The sequence below is a fragment of the Vicugna pacos genome, chromosome 16 (assembly GCF_048564905.1).
Source record: "Vicugna pacos chromosome 16, VicPac4, whole genome shotgun sequence".
Classification (NCBI taxonomy): domain Eukaryota; kingdom Metazoa; phylum Chordata; class Mammalia; order Artiodactyla; family Camelidae; genus Vicugna; species Vicugna pacos.
In genome coordinates, this window is record NC_133002.1 from 34,008,686 (window position 1) to 34,036,433 (window position 27,748).

Genomic DNA, 27,748 nt, shown 5'->3' on the forward strand with positions numbered 1-27,748 from the left:
GTCTGGCCTCTGCTTCCTGGAGGGCTCTGGGGGAGGAGGCAGGGCGGAGTTGGGGGGATGGGATTGTGGGAGCATCAGTCCGACCCTTCGGATGGTGGGAGGGACCCTGGGACTGCTGCTCCTCCCGCTGCCTCCCTCCCGCAGAGCAAGCTGGAGCGGCTGTATGGGCTGTGAGAACTGGCCGAGGCCGCAAGCAAGCCGGCCAGAGAGCAGCATCCTGGCTCTTCCTCTGACAGGACTTAACACCTCTGGGCTCCACAGGCTGGCTGAGCCAGGCTGGGCTGGCAGAGGGATGGCTTGTGCCATGGCCAGGGAGGGGTCAGTTCAACAATGGCTTCATAAAGTCCCAAGGGGTGCTCAGTCCTTTCCTCTGAATTCCTCCCCCATTTCACTTCTCCTCCTTCCCTTGGAGGGCTACATCTCCTCCGGGCCTTTGTGTCTTCAGGGGAATCTTCCCGCTTCCCCCTGCCGGCCCTAAGTGGGAGTGGGAGGGGAAGAGGTAACCCCTCAGGACATATTTAGGCTCCAATGGCCGGGAAAGGGAGGAGTCCTTACCTCGTGCTCTGTGCAGTATCATCTGCTGTCCCCAGGACAGGCCCATAGTCCAGGTAGAAGGGAGCAGCTTCCCTCTGGAGCCTCGGCCCCTCTCTGGCCCTGGCCCAGCATCACAGTGTCCTTGGAAGTGGATATCAGGAAGAGTGCAGGATCTTTGCCCTAGTCCCTTCCCCAGCCTCCCTACCTGCCCCTGAGGGAGGCCCACACCGCACTGGGAGGAGACATGCAGCCACCTGGGCTCAGTCCTGGGGTTGGGGCACCCTGGGGGCTTGCATGGATCTGCAGGAGCGCAGTCAGGGTGAAGGTCTGGGGCACATTAACAGCAATTGGTTCAAATCCTAGGTCCGTCACTTACTAGTCTTGTGGCTTGTCAGGTTACTTCTCTGAGTTTCAGTCTCTTCCCCTCTTGTATAGGGATATTACCTCGTAGGGCTGTTGTGAGTGTTAGCACAACGCCTGGCACGTTGTAAATACTTAACACATGGTAGCCGTTTGATTACTGTTAATTTTTTACCGCCATTACCATCTCCTTAATTGTTCTTTCAGAACTCAGGGAGGCAGGGGCCAGAAGACAGGCTGGGCTCACCCAGGTGGTTGTCTCTGAGGACTGGGGTGGGGCCGGAGGGCTCATCCTAGAGGAGGTGGGTGGAGAGGACAGGTGATGCCTCTCTCTTGAGGGAGGATGTGGGCAGCGGAGCTGAGTCCTCCTTACCTGCCCAGTCTGTTCCCTACAGATGTTTGCTGCTGTTGCTCCCTGAGTCTTTGGTGTCCCCCCCTACCCAACCATGGGATCTGGGGGGCTGGTTTTCCCATGAGGTCTCTCTCGTCATATCCTTGGCACAGCCATAGCCATTACCTGCGGTCACTTGGTTGGTACCCATATTCTATTTCTCTATTCCGAACTCACAGCTCAGTATCCCTTGTTCTGTACCATTCTGTAGCCCAAACTCACCTAGAATATATACCAGGTGAATATCTATCTCCTACCTGTTTCCTGGGTCCAAGAGGAGGGAAGGGTTGGTTTCTTACCTTTGGCCTCTCTGTCTCCGGCCCAGACATCATGTGGCTTATCTTTAGATAAATGAGAGGTGGGGCACCCAGATTTCTAGTTTTTTTTTTTCTCCTGTTCTCTTATTATAGCTTCCTTAAACACAGGAACCGTGCAGAGATCTTACCCACAGGGGATTCTTACAACCTCCATTATTGGTGAGTAGCTGAGGACAAAAAAGAGGTGGGTGGCCCCTGAGATGGACCTGTGGGCCCTGGGCACTGCCCTTCCATACACCCAGAAGTATTCATCAGTTGGGAGTGAGTTGAGAGCTGACCACCATGACAGGGCAGGGATAGAGAAGGGAGCATGGGTGACTAGTTACCTGGACCAGCCAGAAGGGACAGAGGGGAAGGTGGCCAGAGGTGGGGGGGGGTGGATATGGAGCCCAGGAAGCTTGTGAGGGGAAGCCTGGCCCCAGAAGGGAAGCAAAGGAGCCTGAAGAAAAGGAAAGAGATTTCAAAAGGGGGGAATTGCAGAGTGATTGATGGAAAGGGAGAGAGTAAGAAAGATTTGGAGGGAAGAGAACCCAAAGGGTTTGGTGTGGTGGGGACAAAGAGCTGCCACTGACCAGAAGTAGGGGAGGAGCCATCGTGTCAGGTTGGACCTGCGATGGGCCTTGGAGGGTTCTGCAGGGCAGGCAAGATGGAGAGGTACAGAGGCCAATGTAAACCCGGAGAGGGTGGCGGGGAGAGTGGCTGGTGGGAGATGCCCTAGGTGGGGTTTGGGGATTCATTTTATTTTACCAAGTATAAGAGGACCCTTTAGAAGGTGACCAGAAACTGAGGAGACAGGACTTGGATGTAGGGGGCTGTCCAGGGCATCCAGCTCCAAGATACTCTTGTACTCCACCTTTTTTGCTTCCTTCTGAGGCCAATTTAGCAACATCTCAGTGGGCAATGGTTGGTGGGGACACCCATCCAACTGCCTTGCAGAATAGGCAGGGAGGGAGGCCCAGGAGTCAGAACCAAGGGAAGGAGTTGTCTGTTGGGGTTGGTAATGTGAGGTCTGGCAGCCAAGCCCCTCTTCTCTTTCTGGATCCTCTTTCATCAACACTGGTGAGGGTCTGGCTGGGGCTGGTGGGCCTGCCTTCCCACCCCTCAGGCCCCTCTGAGTGAGGGGCAACTCTGCTGTGGGAGATGCAGAAAACAGGTCTTATTTTCCTTTTGGGGCAATCACTGCTCTCTCTTTCCTCCAGAGGGTTCCATGAAGGGCAGAGGAGAATTGGCCTTTGTGGTAGTCATTCCACCTTAGTGTGCAGTGACCACCACACCTTCTTAAAAACAGGGAAGGCAAATCATTCCAAGTCCTGGTTGTCCTAGAACTTTTAAATATTTCTTGACCCCAGGCTGCCAAAGGTAGATTTAAAAACGTGAACCAGTATCCACCCCACCACCCCCAAACTGAAATTGGCTTCCTCTTCCAAGTTGGTCCAGGCACAATGCCCACGGTATTTGAGGAAAACACAAGAGCTGTGGTCCAAGAGATGGACCCTGGAGGGGATATGATTGCTGTCAGAAGCATCATTGATGCTGACAGATTCCACTGCTTCTGTCTGGTGGAGAAGAAGAAGCGTTTTCTTGGCTACCAATATGACAAGACAGACCTCACTCTGAAGGACATACTGGAGATGGAAGAGGGTGAAGAACTGTTTGATAAGCTGGATTCTGGGCTCCGAGGTCAGTATGAGGTGAGTGAGAGATGGAGCCAGGAGACTTTGCCCACTCTTACTCTACCCCAGTCTCAACTCCCCACTGCTATCAACCAAGTCAACCAGTCAACAAAGAAACCGTGGAATTCGTATGCACACGTCCATACACCTCAATTTAAGAAATGTATGGGAGAGCTGCGTGGGGAGAAGGGAATAGGGGAAGTGGAAATTTATTTTTATTGGAAACTATTCCTAAATAGTCTTAATTTCCTGTTTTTTCCCTTTGTAAATAATTTTAAATTAGCTGAGGTCTTCTTACATGTTTATATATTTATCATTTAAATAGATAAATAAATGGAGGCAGTTTGCTTAGTGGTTAAGAAAGGGTGCAGGCTTGGCGGCATTTGGCTTCTAAGCCTGACTCTTCTGCTGACGGGCTGGGTGACCTCTGGACAAGTTGCTTTACCTAAGTTTGTTTCCTTATCTGTCAACTCGAGAAAACTTGCAAGAATCAAATGAGGTAATTTACGTAAATCATTTACCACAGTGTCTGCTCAGGGGAGCAGCCAATAAAAGTTCTCCCCAATCATTATTTTATTATCCCCTCCGGTTTCCTGGAGATTATGACTGAATGGGAAGTTTGTTGGTGACCAAGAGATAGAAAAGAATTCTGTCACCACCACTGTACAGTTTGAGAGCACCTGTCCTGTGCCAGGCACTGCTGCTATGTGACCAAGAGCAGTGCTGGTATTACTCTGAGGTGGTGGGCTTTTCCACCAGTGAAGTTTAATTAAGCAAGCAAGGGGCTTTAGAAAAATTTCAGATGAGCATTTTTCAAAGACTCTGTGAGTCCATTCTCTGAAAAGAAAATTGCCAAGACTCAGTTTACTAAAAGCTAGTTCTCAAAAAAATCAGTTTGCCAAATGACCAGTTCGCTGAAAACAGAAAAAAACCAAAAACCAAAAACCAAAACTTTAAACCAAGACTAGGATGTTTTGCAATGATCATGTTACTCCCCAGGGGCAGAGGCAAACTTTCAGTATGGAAAAAAAAAAAAATTTGACTAAGTCAGTTAACTTCCCTAGAGGGAAAGTCTATCTCTTTGCATAAAAAAAATGCAGAGGCAGAGGTGAACCCAAACTTAAAAAAAAAAAAATCCTTAAGAATGACATGAACTGGTAATTTGAACTGATTTTCAGCCACTTGGCCTGCTCACTTTTCAAATGGATTACTTATTTATTTTTAATTATATGGTATGGATGGTGTACGTAGGATTTTTTTTCCTCTAAAGTGTATACTTTATGCAGATTTCCTTAGTTTTTATCTAGTGTCTTTTTTCTGTTCCAGGATCCCATGTTACATTTAGTTGTCAGGTCACCTTAGGTTCCTCTTGGCTGTGACAATATCTCAGACTTTCCTTGTTTTCAATGGCCTTGAAAATTTTAAGGAGTACTGGTCAGGCCTAGGTAAGATGCCCTTATACTGGAATTTGATGTTTTTTTCTTCATGGTTAGATTAAGGTAATGGGTTTTGGAGGAAGACTGCAGAGGTAAATGGCAGTTCTCATCGCATCATAAAGGGTATGTACTGTCAATCTGACTTGTCATTGTTGGTGTTGACCTTGGTCACCTGGCTGAGGTAATGACTATAAAGTGACTCTTGTCCCCTGCCCTTCTTCTTACTGTGACTTTTCTTTCTCTCTGATAAAGTACACACAAATTTTTATGTTGCTCAAGGAACAAATGGGCCCTGAGACATTAGTATCACACACAGGACTGATTTCAGGTACTATTTCTAGGTCTGTCATGTTTCTACCAGTTTCAAAATGCGTTCTTTTCCCCCCGAATCTGGAAATCCAGCTCTGCTTCCCAATACCCAGCAGTAGAAGCTCTCTCTCCCTTCTCTGTGGGTTCAGACCTGGGAGGCCTGAGAGAAAGGCACTCAGCCCAGCGGCATCTCCACATGTGCCCCACTAACCCTGGGGCAGCAACTGACTGGGAATCAAGGCCCTGATGCAATGCCTTTTGCAAGGCCGGGCAGAGTCCTCCAGGGTTGCCTCACTTTACACCTGCACAGTTCCCACAAACACCAGAGCTTGAACTCTGCTTCATTTTTATTTCCCAATTGTCAGGGGTTCCTGATCCTTTCGTTTTACATCTCCTTGTCTCATTTCAGCCTCTTAAATAGTTAAATAGGACTCGCTCACATTTACTGAGCATTTAGTATATGTGCCAGGCACTTTGTTCAATGCTTAACTGGACTATTTTATTTAATTTCCTCAAGCACAGGAAATAGGTTCTATTAATATTCTCCTTCTATGGATGAGGAAACAGATTCAAAGGTGAAGTGACTTATCCAAGGTCATTTGGTAAGAAGGTGGCAGAGTAGGCTCAAACCTTGGTGATTTCTGGTGAGAACAGCATTTCCTGGAGAGTCCCAGCTGGGGGCTTCCTCAGAAGGGAAGGGGATCAGGGAGCCCAGGATGGGGGCCTCCAGGGAGGATTTTCTAGAGGGAGATCTTTTGGGTCAGCCTCAGTGTGACCTTTTACCTTCTCTTTCCAGTCCCAGAAGCTGAATCCCAATTAATGGACAACGTAGACTCAAAGGGAAGTGAGACATTGACATTACTTAAAAAACCCATTGAAATGGACTTCAGCAGGTCCTGGAAGTGGAGCACCACGTTATTAAAGACCTGGATTCCCTTGAGAACAGGTAAGGCTGGATGTGGGTTGCAGTGGGGAACGAGACAGGAGGAGCCCATTTTGGGCACCACGGACATCCGAGATGGGGGGGACCCTGGCTGCTGCAGCCTCTCTCTCTCCACTCCCAGCACTCCCCGAGTCCACTCCTTTACTTAGGCACGCCTTCCTCTCCTTCCTCTCCTCCATCCTCAGGAAGCCTTCTCGCTCTTCCAGGATCAGATTCCAAGAATCCTTCTTCTGACGCCCCCAATTCACTCACTTCCCTGCTGTCCACCAGAGTGACCAGTTACTCTGGCATGGACCAAAACCTGCTGGTTTCAAGACGCCACTGTCCTCTGCTTTCCTATACTGTGCTGCCCACATCTGGAGTTCGGGTGTGTTTCACTCTGCCTTGCAGCAAGCCGCTAGTTTCCATGTCCCTCTCCTACACTGCGCTGAGAACAGACTTTACTCAGCTCTCTGTTTATCCCCAGCACACAGGAAGTATTCAGTAAGAGAACTAAAGTGAAGCACAATGAAATTGAAGCGCCCCTGTCAAACATTTTCTGCACAGGAAGTGCCGCCACCCACCCCACCAGGGTGGCACCAAACTAGTGCCACAGAAGTTCTGATAGCTGAGGGCATGGTCTTTCCAAAGGACTTAGAGGGACATCAGCAGCAATCGTCTTGTTGTTGGCATTGGTGTTTTCTTCCCTGGCTGGAGTTGTTGGAAAGTGTGGACAGCTCAGGGGAAGGGGCCCCACTGTTCTCCTAGGCTAGCTCTCGCTGAGCAGGGTGGATGCCTTTTGTTTTTCCTTTTTCAATTAAAAACTGAAAGTCTTACGGTGAAATTTTACTGATCCTTTGATCTACTACCCACCAGGGTATTGCCGGGGAGGGGCCTTTGGAGTTTTTCTAAGGGAACTCAATTTCTTCTAGAATGCCTGTTGTTTCTAGGGTGAGGATTTGTGGAATGTGTAAATAGAGTTGTGGGGAGGGTACAGGATAGGTAAAAGAAGGTCAGGGAGGGATGTAAGTCTTTCTTAAGGCGTCTTTTGGTTGCAAATACCAGAAATTCCATCAGGTTGTTTTAGGTCACAAAATGAATTTCCTTGTGGAATGAGAGATGCCTCATGGGCCCCAAGTGTGGACAATGTGGCCAGGCCCGAGAAACCAGCACGGGGAGCTGGAGACCCTCTCAGAGATGGGGTGTCTGGGACTGGGCAGATGCCCTTCTCAGGGCCAAGCGAAGGGCACCACAGGCTTTGGACTCATGCCGACAGGGTTTGAAACCCAGCTCTACCCTTATGAGCTGTGTGAACTTGGACCATTCACGACCTGTCTCGAAAGCCTCAATTTCCTCACATGAAAAGTAGATGCAATCCTGCCTACGACGTAAGGTTGTGGTGAGGGTTAAGTGGAATGATGCGTGAGGTGTCTCATGGTGCTGGCGCACTGTGGGCGTCCATAAATGCAAGCGGGTTCCCCTCCCACCTTGCACCCCCTTCCCCTGACAGGGCGTAAAGTGAACAGCGATGGGGAGGGAGTGCTGTGTTCCTTGGTTTTCCAGCCTCAGAAGCACTTACTCTTAGATAGGAAGTAGCTGGTGGAGAAGGAGAAATAAATGCTCCTGGGAGGTGGGGCCCCTCTCATTTCCTCTCTACTTTGTCCAGGAAGCTGAAGAGGGAACTGCCCCTTTCATTCCGATCAATCCAGAATGTGAAAGAAGAGCTGTATCTGGTGACAGAAACTCTGGAAACGACAAAGGAGGAAACCGTGGAAAGTGGAAAGTGATGTATTTTGAAGATCCTGATGGATTTTTTGAATCTCCAATATGAATACAAGGTTAGGATCCTGGGAGGCAGGGGCTGTGGGAGAGTCAGCCTTCGCTCATCCCTTGCAGGTCTGGGGGATGCCGGTCCAGACGCCAGGCTCTTCGACTCTTCCTTTCAACCTCTCTGAGGAGTCTTGCCTGCTCCTTGGCCTTCTCATGACTCTGGCACCCGCGCTTAGTGGCATCATAAGTTGCTCTCCTGTTACTCTCTAGTGATCCTCTGTTTTCATTTGCACCATAGCGCTTCCCACGGCTCATAATTACATGGTTGTGTTTGGCTTGTTCATTGCCTACCTCCCTTTCTAGGAGGCAGAAGACAGGAGCCACAATGCCTGGAACAAAACAGGCATATTTTGTCCTCAATAAGTATTTGTTGAATGAATTAGGAACCACATGAGTTTTGGGGTCAGATGCTGGTTTAAATGTCGGCTCTGCTGCTGTGAAAACAGGCTTATGTACTGACCCTCTCAGAGCCCAGGTTTTCTCATCTGTAAAACGAGGATGGGGAGTGGGTAGAGCTCAGTGGTAGAGTGCATGCTTAGCTTGTGAGGTCCCAGATTCATTCTCCAGTGCCTCCATTAAAAAAAAAAAAGGATAAAAAAGTCTACCTCCCAGGATTGTTTGGGAGATCAGACAAGATAACTATGTCAAGCACCTATGGATTAATAAATGTGAGCGCCTTTTTCCTAGCACCAAATGGCAGTGTCCATTTCCCCTAAGAAGGTCCTGGGCTATCGAATAAAGCAGCTGGTCTTCCCCAAGACGGAGACAATGAGTAAGCAAGGCCTGGGGTTGGGGGGCTGAGTACATGAGGTGGGTGGGGGTCAATTCTGCCAGGTTCTGTGTCAGCCTGGAGGGGCCCCGGGTGAGCTTGAAAGTGGGGGGAAGTTCCAGGGAAGAGGGAGGGTTCAGGACTGGGAAGAAGGATGGAGGGTCCTTGCTCAGAAACCACTGACCCAGGACTTGCCCCCCCATGACACTAATTCTTCTCTAGAGGTGTTAACTCCCATCTCTCTCCCAGTATTGTGTGTGTGTATGTGTATGTGTATGTGTGTGTGTGTGTGTGTGTGTGTGTGTTGGGGGCAGGGTGGGAAGACTGGGGAGAAGCTAGGAAGAAGAACTTACAGAGAGAGAACTGGACTTTGTGATAATTGGTCTTTCTCTGTCTCTTTTTTGACTGGTTTAGGTTTTTTTTTTTTTTTTTTTTTTTTGGGCAAAACAAAATCCTTTCCAGAAGGTGAGTGAGCTTCTGGGCCCCTGTTCATTGTTCCAGAATGGGCAAGGATACTAGTTTAAAGAAGAGAATAACAAATGGCTTGGAATTATAGAGTTATGAGTGCTGAGAATGTAATAGGATGCGCCCAGCTGGGAACTGTGGTCAGGGCAGGAGAAGAGTCTGCCTCTTGGAATAGCAGGTTGGATTGCATGTTAGCCCAGGGTTTCCAGGCGCCGCTAACTTCGATTGGCTCTGTGCAGGTCAGTGTGCTGGATCCTGGGCTCACAGCCCCTACTGAAGGCTTGTTGGCCAAGGAAGCACAATTGAGTTGCCTGGCCAGTTCTCACATGACAGCACTAGCTGTGAAAGGAGCAATGGGCTGGGAGTCAGACGGTCTCAGGGCCGATCTAGTGCTGGCTGTGCTGCTTGCCAGCTCTGGAGCTTCCTGAGCCATGGTTATACTGACTTCAATATGAGCTAGGACTAGACTAGAAGATCCTGATGATTCTGAATGTGGCTTCCTCTGGAATTTCAGAGTCTTTCCCCGAATCCCATAAGGGTTGTACAGCCTAAGAGGTCTTGGGAAGGAGTAGGGAGAGATCTAGATGGGGTAGAAAATTCAAGAAAAATTTCTGGAAGTTGTAGAAGTTGCAGGTTCAGTCCTGGCAAGACCTGGCTAGCTCAAAAGAGTGCATCTCTGTCACTCCAAAGTTCTGTAACAGAGGAGTCAGGGGACAGATTCCAGTTTGTGCCCTGACCCAAATTTGCCGAGTGGCTGAGGGCGTGGTGCACCCTCTCTGGGCTTCCATTTCTCCTTCAATCATTCTAGGCCTAATCCTATGGCTGCCCATCTCTGAGATGTAGGAAAGGGTCTGCAAATATAGTGCTTTGTCACTGACACACAATGACGAGGATGCAGGCTCCCTGGCATTGGCCGTGAGGGCTCAGAGTCCAGAAATGAAAACTTCCACCACTGGGAAAAGAATGTCCACATTGAGGTGGAGGTGACCTGAAGACTCTATGAGATTAGTCTGAAGACTCTTCTTCCTCTCTTTGCAGCAAAAGATGGTGGTTCACCTTGGTTAGGTAAGGATGGGGGCCAGTTGTGTGCAGGGTAGCTGCACCCCTCACCCTTGGGTCCTGTGGCCGCAAGGAGTTCAGCTCAGGTGTGGCAGCTGAGTATGTGTGTGTGTGCCTGGTAGTGGGGTGTGTTGGGAGGAGAAGGGTTGGGCAGTGTCCAAAGTAGTTTTCAGCTTTAGTCTGGGGATTGCATCTGCCTCCCTAAACACTACAGTGATTCTCATTGGTTGTACGTAGACATCACCTGGGGGGAACTTTAAAACTAGTGATACCTGAGTCCCACCTCCAGAAATTCTGATTTAATTGATCCGGGGATGTGGCCTGATCTGGACATTGGGATTTTTAATCACTCCCCAAGTGAGTCTCATGCACTGTCAAGGCTGAGAACCAATGCTCTAATTTCCTCCAAATCTTCACTACTCCTACTGCTGTCCAGAGACTGTACTTTGAATGGCAAGGACTAAATAGGCTTTGATTTCCTGGAGGTGGAGAAGAATTTGGATTTGGTACTAGACTGAGGCTGAGCTGGGAAGGTGGATGTGGGGCCAGTGGGAGGCAATGATGATGGATGTCTAGGAAGAAAGATGCTTTGTTTTAACAGGAAAAGATTAGAAGAAGGGAAGATACAGAGAGGTGGTCTCCAGAATAAAGACAGAAAAATGGGGGCCTAGGTAATGGAGCTTGCTGGGCTGTGGGTTGGGTTCTTAATTTCTGCTTCTACAGGGAAGTCCTTGAATTTGGAGGATTTCAGAAACATGGAGGAGAAGGTGCAGGACATGATGAGAGCCCTCCAGGATCTGACTGAGGATGAGCGAAAAGAGGTGCTAAGCTGCCTCACTGAGCGCCTCAGCAGGGATGAACAGCTGCAGGATCTACAGCAAAGAGTAAGAGGCCCAAGGAAGGACTGGGGCAGAGGGAGAGAGGAGCCCGTGGGGAGGGCAGGTGACACACTGAAGACAGTCTGCTATCATGGGACTGGGCTCATCTCCCCTGTCCTGGCCCTAGGTGTCTGATGTCCTGAGGTCTGGTGAGCTACAGATAGAAGGCCCAGCATTTCTTTTCATAAGCAGCCTTTTTAATGCTGTTGGGATCTTGGTAGAAGTGCACACAGAAGCCATTTGGGATGTCCTGGATGCCATGACAGGTGAGGAAGGGTTTGGATGTGAGCTGACCTGGAGGAGACGCTGAGCAGAGGAGCCTGTGGGGCATCAAATCTTGGGAGGAAGGGGGTATACATTGCCTTTTACATTTTGTGAGGCATAGACCTTCACATTTCAGAAACTAGCCATCTTCCCCAGGCCAGGGATTGAGGGACTGCTTCCCCTTCCCTTCCCCAGGCTAAGAGGAAAGCAGGAGCCCATTTGGAATAACCCCCATCTGGCCCCCGGGGGCTCTCGGGAACCTCCTCTGATGCTTGTCCCAGGTCTGACCAGACAGTGAAGCCCTGTCCCATTACGTGCCTCTCCTCTCTGCCAGTCACCCTCTTTTTTGCCCCCAGAGCTGTCTGAGGAGCGGCAGCTTGTGGCTGAGGTCCTAGAGAAGGGGACCCTGCCCCTGTTGAAGAACAAGGTAAGACAGCCTGTGCTGAGGGCCCAAGTCCCACTGGAAGTGAATGCGCATGCTCTCAAGGGACCTAGGAACCAGCCTCTCTCTCCTTTATAATTCTGTCAGCTCCTGTCTGTGTAGCCGGTTTGTGGCAATTCCCTAGACATACAGTTTCTGGGACAATTAGGGATGTGCTTTTCAGGCTCTATTGCTTGCCTGTGGGCAAGAGAGCGGGTGGAAAACTGTTAGTCCCGGGAGGGTGGCTGGCTCCACCTTGAGTGCCAACGCTGACTGATGAGCAGTGCCTGTCACTATGCTGAGGGTGTGAGGCTCGCTGGGCTCCGCAGGAGAGAGTGCTGTGATGGATAACTGTGTCTGCCGTGGGCTCAGGATTAAGGAGTGTGTCCATGTATGTGCCATTTCTAGTATATTTCCTTGTTCCTAGCTTTTACAGTCTGGTGGATTTCCTTCCAGGTGGAGTCTATCCTGAAGCAGGACTGGAGGGAGCAGCCCCAGAATATGGGCTGTGACCCCCAGGCACGAACTGTCTACGCCCTTTACATTGTTGTCTCCACCCTGCTGCAGCTGGGTGAGAAGCCTGACACTGGGTGTTCCTAACTCTGTGTTAGCTCTTCAACAATTCAACCAAGTCTCTGGGTGCTCCCTTCCCCAGTCCATCCTCACCATCCCCATTCCCAGGACCCTGGGCATGCTAAGCGTGTGCTCTACCACTTGAGCTATATCCTCCCCCGCCCAGAACAATGTCTTTAAAACAAGCCACTGGCTATTTTTGATACATCCTATTCACTGGGATACTGTCCAAAACTCAGCCTGGATTGTATGCATGTATTTCTGATTAAAAGTGGTAGATTGATCATATCAATTTCCTCTCCCTCTTGAAATCTCACTAAATGTCAATAAAGCATTGGAAAAGATACAAACCCACAAGGATAAAGAGCATTAGGCTGCAGATAAGGGATTTCAGTACATCTTTGGAAGCAGGAAAGCAATGAAAGGAGTGCAAGCTAGGAGGGGTGGGAGTGATGGGTGTGGAGGAGTGGAGGAGGAGACTGCTGGTTATCATCATAAGCCTTTTAGTTCTATTTAGTATTTAAGACAATCCAATTAAAAGTAAAAGAAATATATACTTGTTGTAAAGCATTTCAGGTATTTCTCAAAGTCAAAGTCCCTTCTCCTTTTAATATAACCACTGTTAACATTTTGGGGTGTGTTAACGTCTTTTGTATGGAGCAGTTTTAAAAATGGTAATTCAAACATGAAGCTAGGATGATATAACAGAAATTTGTTTTTTATCTTTTGAACTAGAGTTTTTTTTTTAATTCATAAAAATATTAGATGCAACAGGAACTCTTATAAGTGCTGTTGGAGCGTAGATTGGTCCACCACTTTGGAAAACTGTTTGACAGTATCTACTAAAGCTAAACATATGCCTGTGACTCAGCAACCCCGCTTCCTGGGCCCATACCCAAGAGAAATGAGCGCACGTTTTTGCCAAAAGACATGCACGTACAAAAACATTAAAATAAGAGCCCCAAGCTGGAAACTATTCAAATGTCAATATCATTAGGATGGATACATATACTGTTGTATGCTTATGCAATAAAAGAGAACAAATTACACATAACAACATGCATGGCTCTCACAGTCATAATGCTGAGCAAATGAAGCCTACACAAAAACGTATATTTATATTCGGGTCCTGTGAGAAGTAGGTTCCAAAATGGAATCAGACATACAAGAGACTTTTTAGGGGAGAAGTCCATGAAGAATAAAGGGAGAGGGAGCACGAATGAGTGTGGCAAAATCACAATGCAGGTCTAAAACCTGTGAAAGAAGGGCAGGAGGGAAAGGTTGAGTAGGCAGTGTCCTGATGGCAGCGCAGTCTGAGGGCCTCAGCCAAGCCGACCTGAGCAAAGGTGGTCTGCCGGACTCCCCACCAGGTAGGATGGCCAGGCTCCAGCACCTCATGCTCAGCCTTTGGCTGGGAGCCGCCCAGGGGAGCTGAGCTCAGGAGGCAGATCTGCAGAGGGGCAGGCTAGGGGTTCTCAGTCAATTATACTTCCCACAGTAGGTTCTCCTAAAGAAAATCTGTTGGTACCCTCCATGGCCACCACAATACTGTAGGATTCCATTTATATTAAGCTCAAGGCCAGACAAAACTAAGCAATGGTGGTAGAAGTCAAAATAGTGTTTATCTTAGTGGGAACAGTATTGCCTGGGAAGGGGCACAAGGGACTCTCCTGCGGCACCGGAAATATAGTGGTTACATGGATGTTTACTCGTGTAAACATTTATTAAGCTAACACTTAAGATCTGCACACTTTAAGTTTTTATCTCAATAAAAACTTTAATTTAAAAACATAATATATATACATGAAAACATTTGAACAGTACAAAAGAATATAAACAAATTAAGTAAAAGTATCTTTCTTTTTTTAAAATTGAAGTATAGTCAGTTACAATGTGTCAGTTTCTGGTGTACAGCATAATGTTTCAGTCATACATATACATACATATATTAGTTTTCATATTCATTTTCATTATAGGTTACTACAAGATATTGAATATAGTCCTCCGTGCTATACAGAAGGATTTTAAAAATCTATTTTATACATAGTAGTTAATGTTTGGAAATCTCAAACTCCCAATTTATGCCTTCCCACACCCTCCCCCCACCCCAGTAACCATAAGATTGTTTACTGTGTCTATAAGTCTGTGTTTCTGTTTTGTAGATGAGTTCCTTAGTCTTTTTTTTTCTGAAAGTTTCATTTCAAATCCCATAACCTAGCCCCACTTTCTTGAGACGGCCATGTTAACAGTTTTTCTTTTTGTTACTATTATATGTAAAAATGATATTCTTATATTTGTTCTTCATTTATTAATTTTAGATAGCACTTATTGACTCCCCAGTATTAAGGATGAATACTGGGAAAAAAAAGACATTGAACAAGAAGTTCAAAGTAGGAAGAGTGTTATAAAAAAAATACAGGGTACTATGAGACAGAGCGTTTAGTAAGAGGTAACAGGGTGGGCCCCTCTTACATCTGACACTGTCCCGTCCCCTTCCCTCTTCCTTAAACTCTGATGCCAGCCGTGCCAACTATTGGTTTTTTATTTGATCATGTCATGTACTTTTACAAGGATGTGCTTTTTTTTATATATAAGTTACACTCTCCCTCTACCTGCATTACCTTCCTCCAGCTTATCCATCTTTTAAGCTATGGCTCAAATATCACTTCCTCAGTAGTTATCCCAGTTTTCCAAAGAATTTGTTTACTTCTTCCTCTCTATGCCCCATAGCATGTTGAATACATTGCTATTACAGCATTCATCATATTACACTTCAATTATTAATACATATGTGTGTTCCACTGATGTGAAAGTTTCCAGAGAACAAGGCTTAAGTTTTTCTTTTCTTTTCTAGGGCCCAGGAAACATTTGTTTGCTTCAAAAGTGCCTTTGAGTTGGGGGAATTTTGGGAGACACATCTGGAATTTCATGAGGCTGACTCAACCAGTTGTCACATGATTTTTCTTTTTTTTCCCCTGTCCTCTTAGAGTTCCAGCAAGGAACTAGTTGTCTAGGGGGGATTAAACTAACCCAGAAACCTGAGGATCTTATTTGATCTGCTGATTTCCCTCTCTTTTCATTCCACATTTCTGATTTCAGAGTGAAGTTCAATGCATTAATTACATAAGTCTGTAAGGAATTTCCTGCTCCAGAAGCTGAAACTGGTGATAGAGATGGCTTTGAAATGGAGACAGTTGGGATATTCATTATCTGAGCTTGAAAGGATTTGGGAGAGTCCACTAACTCTTACTCATTCTTCAGACCTCTTAGCTCAAGCAAAACCCCCTCTGATAGCTTCTGCATGTCTCTAGTCTGAGTTAGGAAGGAAACCATTTTGGAGAAATGCTAGTTTAGCCACCTTGGGATCGATAACATCCTACATAGTTGGATGCCAACAGGTCTTGAAAAGAGAAAACTACTTTTCAGGTAACAAATTGAGGACTTTATTGATTTTGCTCCTAAGATGGAAGAGAGGGACACTGAAAAGAGAGAATGGAGGAGGAGAGAAGCACAAGCAAGATGGAGAGGCTGAGGCAAGGTGAGGTAGTAAAGACTTCCAGATATGGGACAGGTGAAGAACATTCAAGAATGGTGATGTCAATCTTGTTTCTGGTAATCGCAAGCTAGGTTATTTATTATCCCTGGTAAATATATGGTTACATCTAAATGAACAGGAATTGTATATAAATATAGTAAAATAGTATTAGTATCTTGTGGGGTTAAATACATGGTAATGTAATAAAATAATATAATGAATTTAAAGTGTTCTAAAGGATTATATTTTGTCTGGGAAAAGATAAAAGATATTGCTTAATTTTAGACTTTAATTTTAGATTGATAACTTAGTATGTATGCTATAATTTTAAGGTAACCATCAAAAGAATAGAAACAAACTGGGGGGGGGGGAAATGGAATGATAAAAAGATTATCAACAAAAAGTCTACAAGAAACAAGAGAAAGAGAAACCTAGAACAGGTGAGACAAATAAAAAGTGCAAAAGAAAACAGTGGAATGAAATCTGAATGTTTTAGAAACTACATTACATGTACAGGGCTAAATGAACCAGCAAAAATAAAATACTGCCAGAATGGGTAAATTTATCTATTTGCTGTTTATGAGACATATCTGAATAGCATAAGGATATAAAATATTGAAAATAAAGCAATGGAAAAATATTTGATATGTAAATAGTAACCAAAAGGAAACTGGTGTTGATGTATTAATATTAGGCAAAATAAACTTGAGGCATAAAACATTATTAGTGACAAAGAAGGTCACTTCACAATGATAAAAGTTTCAATTTACCAGGAAGATACAACAACTTTAAACTGTTATGCACATAAGAACATAATCTCAAAATATAGAAAGCAAACATTGACAGATTAGAAGACAATATAGTCAAGTACACAACCATAGTGAAGATTTTACCAAACTTCTCTTTGTAATTTATAGAATAAATAGCTAAGAATGTCAGTAATATGGATGATTTGAACAACATGATTAACAAACTTGAACTGATGGATGTTTTTAGAAAGTTATACTGAACTGTAACTGAAGAATATACACCTGGAACATTTATAAACATTGTCCATGTGTTGAGGCATAAAAGAAGTTTCAACATGTTTAAAGGATTGAAATCATATATAGCATCTTCTCTGATCAGTCAAATTAAGCTAGAAATCAATAACAAAAACATTATTAGATATCACAATGTTAGGAAAGTAAGGCACACATTTTTAAATAACTTAAGGGTCAAGGAAGAAATATTCATGGAAATTAGAAAAAATTTTAGCAATAAAAATATACATGTCAAACTTGTGAGATTAACCTAAAGCCATTTTTTAGAGGAAAAATATGTATCACCTTAATTGTTTAAATATCTATGTCAAGAAGCTAGAAAAAATGTTAGCAAAATAAATCCAAATAGATGGAAGGAAAGAAAATTAAAAAGGAGCACAGTAAATAAAATAGGAAACAAATAGTAAAGAAGTTCAATAAAGACAGACATTGGATCTGAGAAGAATAATAAGGAGAAAACGAAAGGGAGAAGAAGCACATATAATCAATTTCAAAAATGAACAGGGGACAGTACTATAGATGCTGTAGGCATTAAAAGGATAAAAGGATATTAGAACAACATTATGCCAATAAATTTAAGATTTTAGATGAAATGAGAACTCTCCTAGAAAAGTACAACTTGCTGAAAAATGTGAAAAACCCTGTAACCAGAAAGGATATTATATCAACAGTAAAAATCTTCCCACAAAGAAAATTCCAAGCCCAGATGGTTTCTCCAGTAAATTCAGTTAAGCATTCAAGAATAAATAATTCCAAACTTAACAAACTCTTCCAGAGAATAGAAAAAGAGGGAACACCTTTCAAATCATTTCTAATGCTAGCAAAACCTAAGAACAAGAGAAAGAAAAATGCAGGCCAGTCTCACCCATGAACTTAGATGCAAAAATAGAAAATAAATATAAAATCAAATCAAGCAATAAAAAAGAATAATACATTAAAACTAAGTTAGATTTAGCTAGGATTTTAAGGTTGCTTTAACAGAGAAAAATCAATTTATGTAATTTACCACATTAACATTAAGAAGAAAGATGAGGGGGGAGGGTATAGTTCAAGTGGTAGAGCACATGTTTAGCATGCACGAGGTCCTGGGTTCAATCCCCAGTACCTCCTCTAAAAAACAAATGAATAAATAAACCTAATTACCTACCCCCTCAAAAAAAAAAAAACTAAATTAAAAATAACAAAAAATAAAATAAAAAAAGAAGATGACAAGATCATCTCAATAGACACAGAAAATGCACTTGATAAAATTCTATTTCCATTCATGATAAAAATTCCTAGAATGGACCTAGAGATTATCATATGAAGTGAAGTAAGACAGAGAAAGATAAATGTCATATGACATCACTTATATGTGGAATCTAAAAAAGTGATACAAATGAACTCATTTGCAAAACAGAAATAGGTTCACAGAGATAGAAAACAAACTTATGGTTACCAAAGGGGTGAGGGAGGGATAAATTAAGAGTTTGGAATTAACAGATACACATACTCTATATAAAATAGATAAGCAACAAGGACCTACTGTACAGCACAAGGAACTATATTCAATATCTTGTAATAACCTATAATAGAAAAGATTATGAAAAAGAATACATATGTGTAAGTGAATCACTTTGCTGTACATGTGAAACTAATACAACATTGTAAATCAACTATACTTAAAAAATGTTATTTCTTTTGAAGCAAAAAAGTGCATTAAAAAATTCCTAGAAAACCAGAAATAGAATGTCTTTAATCTGATATACATACTATAAAATATCTACTGTAAATATCTGTTTAATGGTAAAATTCTATAAACTTTCTCTCTGAATCAGAAACAAGACAAAGATGCCCACTCTATTTGACATTACACGAAAGGTCTAGCAAGCATAGTAAGCCAAAAGAGAAACAAAACATGTATGGATATTTCTTAAAAAAGAAAATTGCATTACAGGTGACCTAATTTGTATATAGAAAGTCCAAAAGAATCTACAGATAAATTATTAAAATGAATGTTATTTTAGCAATTTGCTAAAATCAATATGCACAAACCAACTGTATTCTTACACACATCAGCAACAAACAAAAACTGAAATTAAAAACACCAACTGTAATAGCACCAAAAATGTAAAATACCTAGAACTGTATCTAACAAAAGATCTGAAAGAAATTCTAACACATTAAATTATAAACTCTCATTGAGAGACTTGAGAAGACTTAAAACGAAAGAAGGAATACTATATTGAAGGAGTAGAAGACACAATATTGTAAAAAATGTGAAATTCTCCCCAAATTAATCTCTGGGTTCAATGTAATCTCAACAAAATCTCAACATTTCTGTGTGTATATAACTTAGTAAGCGATTCTAAGATGTATATGCAAGTGCAAAGAGGCAAAAATAGCCCTGATACTCTTGAAGAACGAGGTGGAAAAACTTGCTCTACAAGGTATTAAGACAGATTATTAAAGCTATCACATTTTAGTGCAGCGTGAGAGCAGGGATAGGCAAATAGAAAAATAGAAGAGGCTGCTCAGGCGTTGACTCTCATGCATAAACAGACACTTGCTATGTGAGAGGAGTCTCACTGCAGATCACTGGGGAAAGGCTAGACTTTTCAGTAAATGGTGCCAGGACAACTGAGTAATCACATGGATGAAAAATGATATTTGATACCTAGCACACCACATATATGAAATGAATTCTAGTTAGAATTTAGATCTAAATGAGAAAGGCAAGTCTATAGCCATAATAACATTAAAAACTTTGGTTCATCGAAAGATATCATAAAGAGATGAAAGGGCAAACCACAGCGTGGGACAAGATATTTAAAACATATGTAACTTACAAAGCAGTAATGTCTAGTAGAGGGAGCTTGTACACATCAATAAAAAAGGATGACTCAATAGAAAAATGGACAAAAGTCTTCTACAGGACTTTTGGAAAAAGAGAACCCTATGTCTAACAAACATATGAAATGATGATTAACCTGATCAGTAATCTGGGAAATAACAAATTAAAACCTCCGTGAGATACCATTACTCACTCACCAGTCTGGCAAAATTTAAACGTCTGACAATATCAAATGTTGGTAAGTATCTGAAACAGTAACTTTCATACATTACTGTTGGTGAGACAAATTAGTACAATCACTTTGGATAACTGCTTAGCATTATAAATGGAAGATTAACCTACCATAGGACCCAGAAATTTGACTGCTAGGTATAAACTCTAGAGAAACTTAACGTACATGGGCATCACAGGGGATATACTTTAAAGAATTTTACTTAGTCGGATGTTGTAACAGTCAAAACGTGGAAACAACTTGAATGTTCCCCAACAACAGAATGGATAAACAAACTGTGGTATGTTCATATAATGGAACACTATACAGTAATGGGTGTACATGAACTAACTCTACATGAGATTAATCTTTATTTTATTTATTTTATTGAGATTAATCTTTAGAAAGAATCAAGGCATGAAAGAATATATTCATTATTATTCTCTCCATAATGTTCAAAAACAGAGAAACTATATGGCTTAGGGATCCACACTTTGTGGTAAAACTCCAAGGAAAGGAAGGAAATTATTATTATGATTCATTCTCTTTGGAGGAGGGATGGTATGCCAGGGACAGGCACATGGGAAAGGAGTGGGTGTCTAGGGTGCTAGAAATATTTTATTTCTTCACCTGGAATGGTGTGTAGCTTAGATGTTTATTTGATAATTATTTTTAAGCTATTAGGTTTGGGTTTAATGCACTTTTCTGTATGCATGTTGTATTTCACAATAAAAGTGGTGGGAAAAAAAGAGAATGATGATGTTTACTGTTCCATTTTAAGCTTTCCCATGTGTTGAGGCAGTATAAACCCTTCCTCTGACTTCTGAAATCTTCCCTCAAATCTACCACCTAAAAATAGCCAAGGACTAGAGGTTCCTAAACTGCTGTCTAGATGACAATGGCACTTAGTTGGAGTACTTTGTCTCAGACGCTAGTCTGTGCCCTCCCTGGTGACAGAGGCCGAGACTACTAAGCACAGTAACTATAGTCAGTAAAAGTTTGTTGACTGAATGTACGCAAGTTCTGGTGAAAGCTATGGATTCCCGGCTGTGTAGCATCACTTTATCTATCATAAGCCCCACAAGCTAATACCGAGCCTTCAAATTGTTGGTGTTTTATGGTTTACATAGTTCTTTCACACAAATTATATGATTACGTAAAGTTACATTAGAAGAGAAGTTGAACCTGGTATTAGTTTTCCTGTAGCAGGAATGAGAACATGGTCTCTGCCAAAGATAGAAGATGACAGAGTCAGCACTAGAATTTGAAAGCCAGGGCCCTTGCAGTGTAGACTGCAGATGTCTTCCTCACTTGCTTTCTGCCATTCAGGGTAGACATATCTTGCAAGATGCTTTGAAAACCACTGGATATTAGACTCAAACTGCTCAGCCATAAGAAAGAAGACGGAGGCACACACACATATCTCCACCCTCAGTGTAGTCTTTCTGCTGCATTTAAAAATTTGGTTGACTTCCTTCCGTGTAAGCCAGATTCCAGAAAACTTCCACAGAAATGAGGTAGGAGGAGCGCAGGAGTCTAACTTAGAGCTCTTCAGTCAAAACTATGTGACCTATATCTGCAAGAAAAGGACTTCAAGTTCATTGGGACTCAGGTGCTTCCTCTACCCTCTGAGTTGTATGCAACCTTATCTATTCAATGGTTGGTCATTAAAACCACTTTCTTTTTTCTTTGCTTCCTGTTTCTAGACACCTTCATTGCTCTCTATTTGTTTCCATATTCTGATACCAGATTATCAGTGTGTTACCCTGGGATGATCCAAAGTGACAGTGAGGTGGGAAGCCCCATGAAAAAGATGGCAAGACCCCCCAAGCAGGGCCACTACTCTCCTGCCAGCACCATTCAGTTCTCTGGCCCAGGGGCATTATCTCAATTTTTAACTCTGAAACGGCTTACTTCTAGGAAAGCAGAACTTACCCCTAAGATTCTGTTGGTTCCCTAAGCTCACTCCTGATTGGTCCATTTCTATCACTCCTGATTGGTCCATTTGTTATACCTTATTTCCATATGATGTTGCAAAATATTGCAAAATGTGGACTGGTAGCCTATAAAAGCCTGTGTAAACCTACAGACAGGGTCCAGAGCTTAGAGCGTTAACTCCACTGGGCCCGTTGGCGTAATAAACCTGAGTTCTCTAACCCTCCGAGTGCTGCTTGGTCTCTCCGCAGACCCAGGTTGCTGTCACAACTGAGTTATAACACTGAGCTGTAACACACTTTGCTGCAACAATAGCACAGTATCTATTTATCCCAACTTCAACTCACGTATCTAGCAGTCTTCATAATAAATGCTGCCACTCTGGAACTATACTTTGGCACCTACTATGCTTTGGCACCAATCATGTTTCTGCAACCTTAGTATCCTTCAGTCCTACATAAGTCATTATTGTGGCAAAGCTGCTGAAGTTATATTCCTTCTTGACAGTTACAGTCTCTGGCTCAGTGAGAAATACCAAAGTTCTTTCTTTGGCTACTTAATTTTCAATTCCAAAGAATAAGTTATTGGTGAAACATTAAGTCTGCTATGATGAGAAAATAATTTCTATTCTAGGACACTGACACCTGCACAAAACTGGCAGTGATACAAATGTTTTTTCCCCCATTATTATGACTTCAAAAATATTTTTTTTCTTGAGGTCAGGTTTTGGTTTTGACTATAAAACTATTTCCACTCGTAGAGCTAAAGGTAATCATACTAATCTGTCAGCTTATCTACAATCTTCCTTCTAAGGGACTGAAGAAGCTTACGAAACTGAAGGAGGAAGCCAAGAAGGGCCTGAGAAACATTTATCAGATGCATGAGCTGTAGGGTAAGGAAAACTTGCTAAGGGTGAACACAGTTAAGATGCAAATAATGGCAGCAACCTAAAGAGTAAAAGGGAATTTTTTTTTGGAGGATGAAAACAAAATACAAAAGGAGAAGATAGCTTCCTGGCTTAGGAAAAAAAGAAACTAAAAAAAAAAAAAACAGAAGAGCAGTGCCTACATTCTGTGGGATTTTCTAAGGAGAGGGGAGAAAAAAGTCAAACCAGAGCTGACAACATCGAAAAGCAGCAGGTGGCAATCTCATGGTACTCAGTTCCATCACTAGTTCACCCTTTTACTTGCACTATTAAGCTTTCCATCACTGGGGTCGATTAAAGTTTGTATTTTGATGTATCTTATTTGCCTACTAGGCACTTTTCCATTAAAACCGCTTTGTTTGAAGAGCTTATATAAAGTATTACTGTTAAGGTAAAACTTACTGTGACAGAATTAGTAATTAAGAGCCTAGATTCTGGAGACTTTCAATGCCAACTCTACCACTGACTAGCTGTGTGACTTTGAGCAAACTGCTTAACAATTATGTGCCTCCATTTGCACTCTACACAATATGAACAGAGTGTCTACTTACTATGATGAAAAGGAGGGCTACTGAATGAATGCATCAGAAATGTCTGGAACAGTGCCTGGCACCTGGTGGTATATGTGTGTTGGCTACTATTCTGGAGCACATGCAGCTTTCCTCCTTCAACATTGAATTCTTCAAGGGGCCAAAGTTTCCCCTTAGAATTTTATCATTAAAATGTTCATACTCTGTTCCTCACTTTTATAAAATTTTGCTGTTTCAAAATGAGATGCTATTGTAAATTTAAAAAATAATACATGTCTGTCTCAGGATATCTTAACGTTCATTAACCTGTGTGCCTAATTTTTTTTTAATGCTAACAGAATAAAACTGTTCAAACAACAGACAGAGATTTATCCTTACTGGAATAGACATGTATTCTGGATATGCATATCCCTTCCATGTTTACAATGCTTCTGCCAGCACCGCCACCATTGGACTCAGAGAATGCCTTACCTACCATCCTGGCATTCTGTACAGCACTGTGCATCAAGAAACTCACTTCAGAGCAAAAGAAGCAAAGCAAGGGGCTCATAACCATGGAATTAAATGATCTTACTACAAACCCCATCACTCAGAAGCAACTGGCATAATTGAAAGGTGAAATGGCTTGCTAAAATCCCAGTTACAGTGTCAGTTGGGAGACAACGCCCTGAAATCAAAGGATTTTGTTTTACAGGATGCAGTATATGCTTTGAATCAAAGACTAATACAGAGTGCTGACTCCGTCATGGCCAGAATAGTCCAGGAATCAAATGTGGAAGTGCGAGTGGATCCTCTCACTATTACACCTAATAACCCACTTGCAGAATTTTTGCTTCCTATCCTGGCAACCTTGAACACTGTTGGCTGGAAATCTTTGTCCCCAGATGGGAGCTGCTTCCACCAGGGGACACAACAATGGTTCTTCCCTGAAATGGAAAATGGACTGTCACTTGAATATTTTGGGTTCCATATGCCACTAAATCAACAGGCAAAAAAGGTAAGGTGTCCATTTCTCAGATGGAGTGATTGATCCTGATAACCAAGGGAAACGGAGTTGCTATGCAACAGCAGCAAGGAGGACTATGTCTGGAACCCAGGAGATTCTCTGGAGTGCCTCTTAGTTCTTCAATGCCTAGTACTAAAGGTTAAAGGAAAACTACACGGCAACAATAAAAAAGGGCAGAACAATGAGGATTCAAACCCTTTGGGTATTCCATCAGATAAAGAATCCAGAGCAACTGGCTGAGGGCAAGAAAACTATGAAATAAGTAGTTGATGAAGGAAGCCACAGGTATCAATCATGACCTTGTGACCAACTACAGAAACAAAGTAACTTTGCATATTTTCTTTTTGCTTGTTACATTCATACGTCTATTTTAATACACTACCCATCTTCATCTTTCCTCTCCCTTTTTTGTTTTACAGACAAGTTGTTGGAAGTTAAGTTTTGCAATTTAGTCCTTAGGTAACAGAATGAGACTGTGACTGAACTTGAGGAATAATTAATATAGTTAGCAACAGAAACAATGATGTTGGGACTATATGTCTTGTAAGTACTTGTGAGATGGATGGCTGTATCTTCTTAGGTAGAAACATAAATTTGCTTTGTCAATGTATGAGAATTCACACGTGTGTAGAAAGGTGCATGTGAAAGCTGAGCAGCCAAAGGGTTGGACTACACCAGTTATCAATTCATTGCTTCTCAACAACACATCATCCTTTTTGCCTGCTTTGTGAAGATGGATCTGGGCCTTGTAAATATTTTCCTTTACCAGCTGGCCAAATGTCAAACTTTGTCAGAAGATGCTGGAGAGACATTACAGAAGGAAAGGAATTTTCCTTTTTGTTCTGGGTTGTTCCCTTGGCAGGCTCCTGCAGCATGTGCAGTGTCCCCAGCGTCCATATCCTGCAATGCATGGTGGCCAGCAGCTTCTCCAACAACCACTCCTCCGTGCTTGAGTGTGGTTTTGCAGCAGAGTGAGAAATCTCCCCATGAAGAGCTTTCCTTTGCACCGCAGAGGGTAGATCTCGGGAAAGTTCCAGAGAGTGAATTTCCAGCAGCAGTGACTTTCTGTCATCCAGTGACCCACAGTTGTGCCCTCTTCAATAAGGGTCTAGATCTCAGCCCTAGGAGATGGCGGCTCTTTCTCTGACACTCTGTCTCAGTCCTAGTGGTAGGAAGGCTCTTTATATCTGTTATTCCTATATTCTTTAGGGTTCTCTTTATATCTTATTATCCAATTCCTTGTTATTCTAATCCCCTCTTTTGGTTAATAATTCTTTATATTAAACCTCCCCTGTTCAAATTACTTTATTTTTTGTCTCCTGATTGGACTCTGACTAACACACATACCTACAATGTTAATACTAACACTAAATAACCCTAATACTAAAAGCAGATAATGATATCATAAGAAAGGAAAACTACAGATTAATATGTCTCATAAAATAAATGCAAAAATCCTCAACAGAATTTTAGCAAATCAAATCCAACAATGTGTAAAAATAACTATACACTAAAACTAAAAGGATTTATTCTGAATACATAAGGATGGTTCAACATCAACAAGAGAAAGGACAAAAACCACATGATCATCTCAATAGATGCAGAAAAAGCATTTGATAAAATTCAACACCCATTTATGATAAAAACTCTCGCCAAAGTGGGTATAGAGGGAACATATCTCAACATAATAAAAGCTACATATGACAAACCTACAGCCAGCATAGTTCTCAACGGTGAAAAACTCAAAAGCCTCCCACTAAAATCTGAGACAAGACAAGGATGCCCACTATCACCACTCCTATTCAACATAGTCCTGGAAGTCCTAGCCACAGCAATCAGGCAAGAGAAAGAAATAAAAGGGATCCAAATTGGAAAAGAAGAGGTAAAAGTGTCATTATATGCTGACAACATGTTACTATATATAGAAAACCCTAAAAGGTCCACACAAAAGCTGCTAGAGCTGATTGAAGAATTCAGCAAGGTAACAGGTTACAAAATTAACGTTCAAAAATCAGTTGCATTTCTTTACACTAACGATAAATCAACAGAAAAAGAAAGTAAAGAAACAATCCCCTTTAAAATAGCACCCAAAGTAATAAAATATCTGGGAATAAATCTAACCAAGGAGGTGAAAGAATTATACACAGAAAACTATAAACCACTGATGAAGGAAATTAAAGAAGACTTTAAAAAATGGAAAGATATTCCATGCTCCTGGATTGGAAGAATCAATATTGTTAAAATGGTTACACTGCCCAAGGCAATCTACAGATTTAATGCAATCCCTATCAAATTATCCAGGGCATATTTCACAGAACTAGAACAAATCATAATAAAATTTATATGGAACCATCAAAGACCTAGAATTGCTAAAGCATTACTGAAGAGAAAGAAAGAGGCTGGAGGAATAACTCTCCCAGACTTCAGACAATACTATAGAGCTACAGTCATCAAGACAGCATGGTATTGGTACCAGAACAGACATATGGACCAATGGAACAGAACAGAGAGCCCAGAAAGGAACCCACAAACCTTTGGTCAACTAATCTTCAACAAAGGAGGCAAGAATATACAATGGAATAAAGACAGTCTCTTCAGCAAATGGTGTTGGGAAAACTGGACAGCAGCATGTAAAACAATGAAGCTAGAACACACCCTTACACCATATACAAAAATCAACTCAAAATGGATTAAAGACTTAAACATAAGACAAGATACAATAAACCTCCTAGAGGAAAACATAGGCAAAACATTATCTGACATACGTTTCAAAAATTTTCTCCTAGAAGAAATAAAAGCAAGAATAAACAAATGGGACCTAATGAAACTTACAAGCTTCTGCAGAGCAAAGGAAACCAGAAATAAAACAAGAAGAAAACCTACAGAATGGGAGAAAATTTTTGCAAGTGAAACCGACAAAGGCTTGATCTCCAAAATATATAAGCAGCTCATACGACTCAATAAGAAAAAAATAAACAACCCAATCCAAAAATGGGCAGAAGACCTAAACAAGCAATTCTCCAAGGAAGACATACAAATGATCAAAAAGCACATGAAAAAATGCTCAATATCACTAATTATCAGAGAAATGCAAATCAAAACTACAATGAGGTATCACCTCACACCAGTCAGAATGGCCGTCATTCAAAAATCCACAAATGACAAATGCTGGAGAGGCTGTGGAGAAAGGGGAACCCTCCTACACTGCTGGTGGGAATCCAGTTTGGTGCAGCCACTATGGAAAACAGTGTGGAGATTCCTCAAAACACTAGGAATAGATTTACCATATGACCCAGGAATCCCACTCCTGGGCTTGTATCCAGAAGGAAATCTACTTCAGGATGACACCTGCACCCCAATGTTCATAGCAGCACTATTTACAATAGCCAAAACATGGAAACAGCCTAAATGTCCATCAACAGGTGACTGGATAAAGAAGATGTGGTATATTTATACAATGGAATACTACTCAGCCATAAAAACCGACAACATAATGCCATTTGCAGCAACATGGATGCTCCTGGAGAAT

General features: G+C 42.4%; 1 protein-coding gene across 1 annotated transcript; it reads left to right on the forward strand.

Moving 5' to 3' along the window:
- The first annotated feature begins 1,724 nt into the window (after window positions 1–1,724).
- Window positions 1,725–12,512, forward strand: GSDMB (gasdermin B). Its single transcript, XM_072940025.1, is given in 11 exon segments — window positions 1,725–1,761; window positions 3,031–3,282; window positions 5,817–5,953; window positions 7,577–7,780; window positions 8,460–8,544; window positions 8,956–9,006; window positions 10,045–10,071; window positions 10,789–10,949; window positions 11,071–11,209; window positions 11,564–11,634; window positions 12,085–12,512. Coding segments are annotated over 10 exon segments (1,257 nt in total). The 5' UTR covers window positions 1,725–1,761; window positions 3,031–3,044; the 3' UTR covers window positions 12,229–12,512.
- Window positions 12,513–27,748: the final 15,236 nt, after the last annotated feature.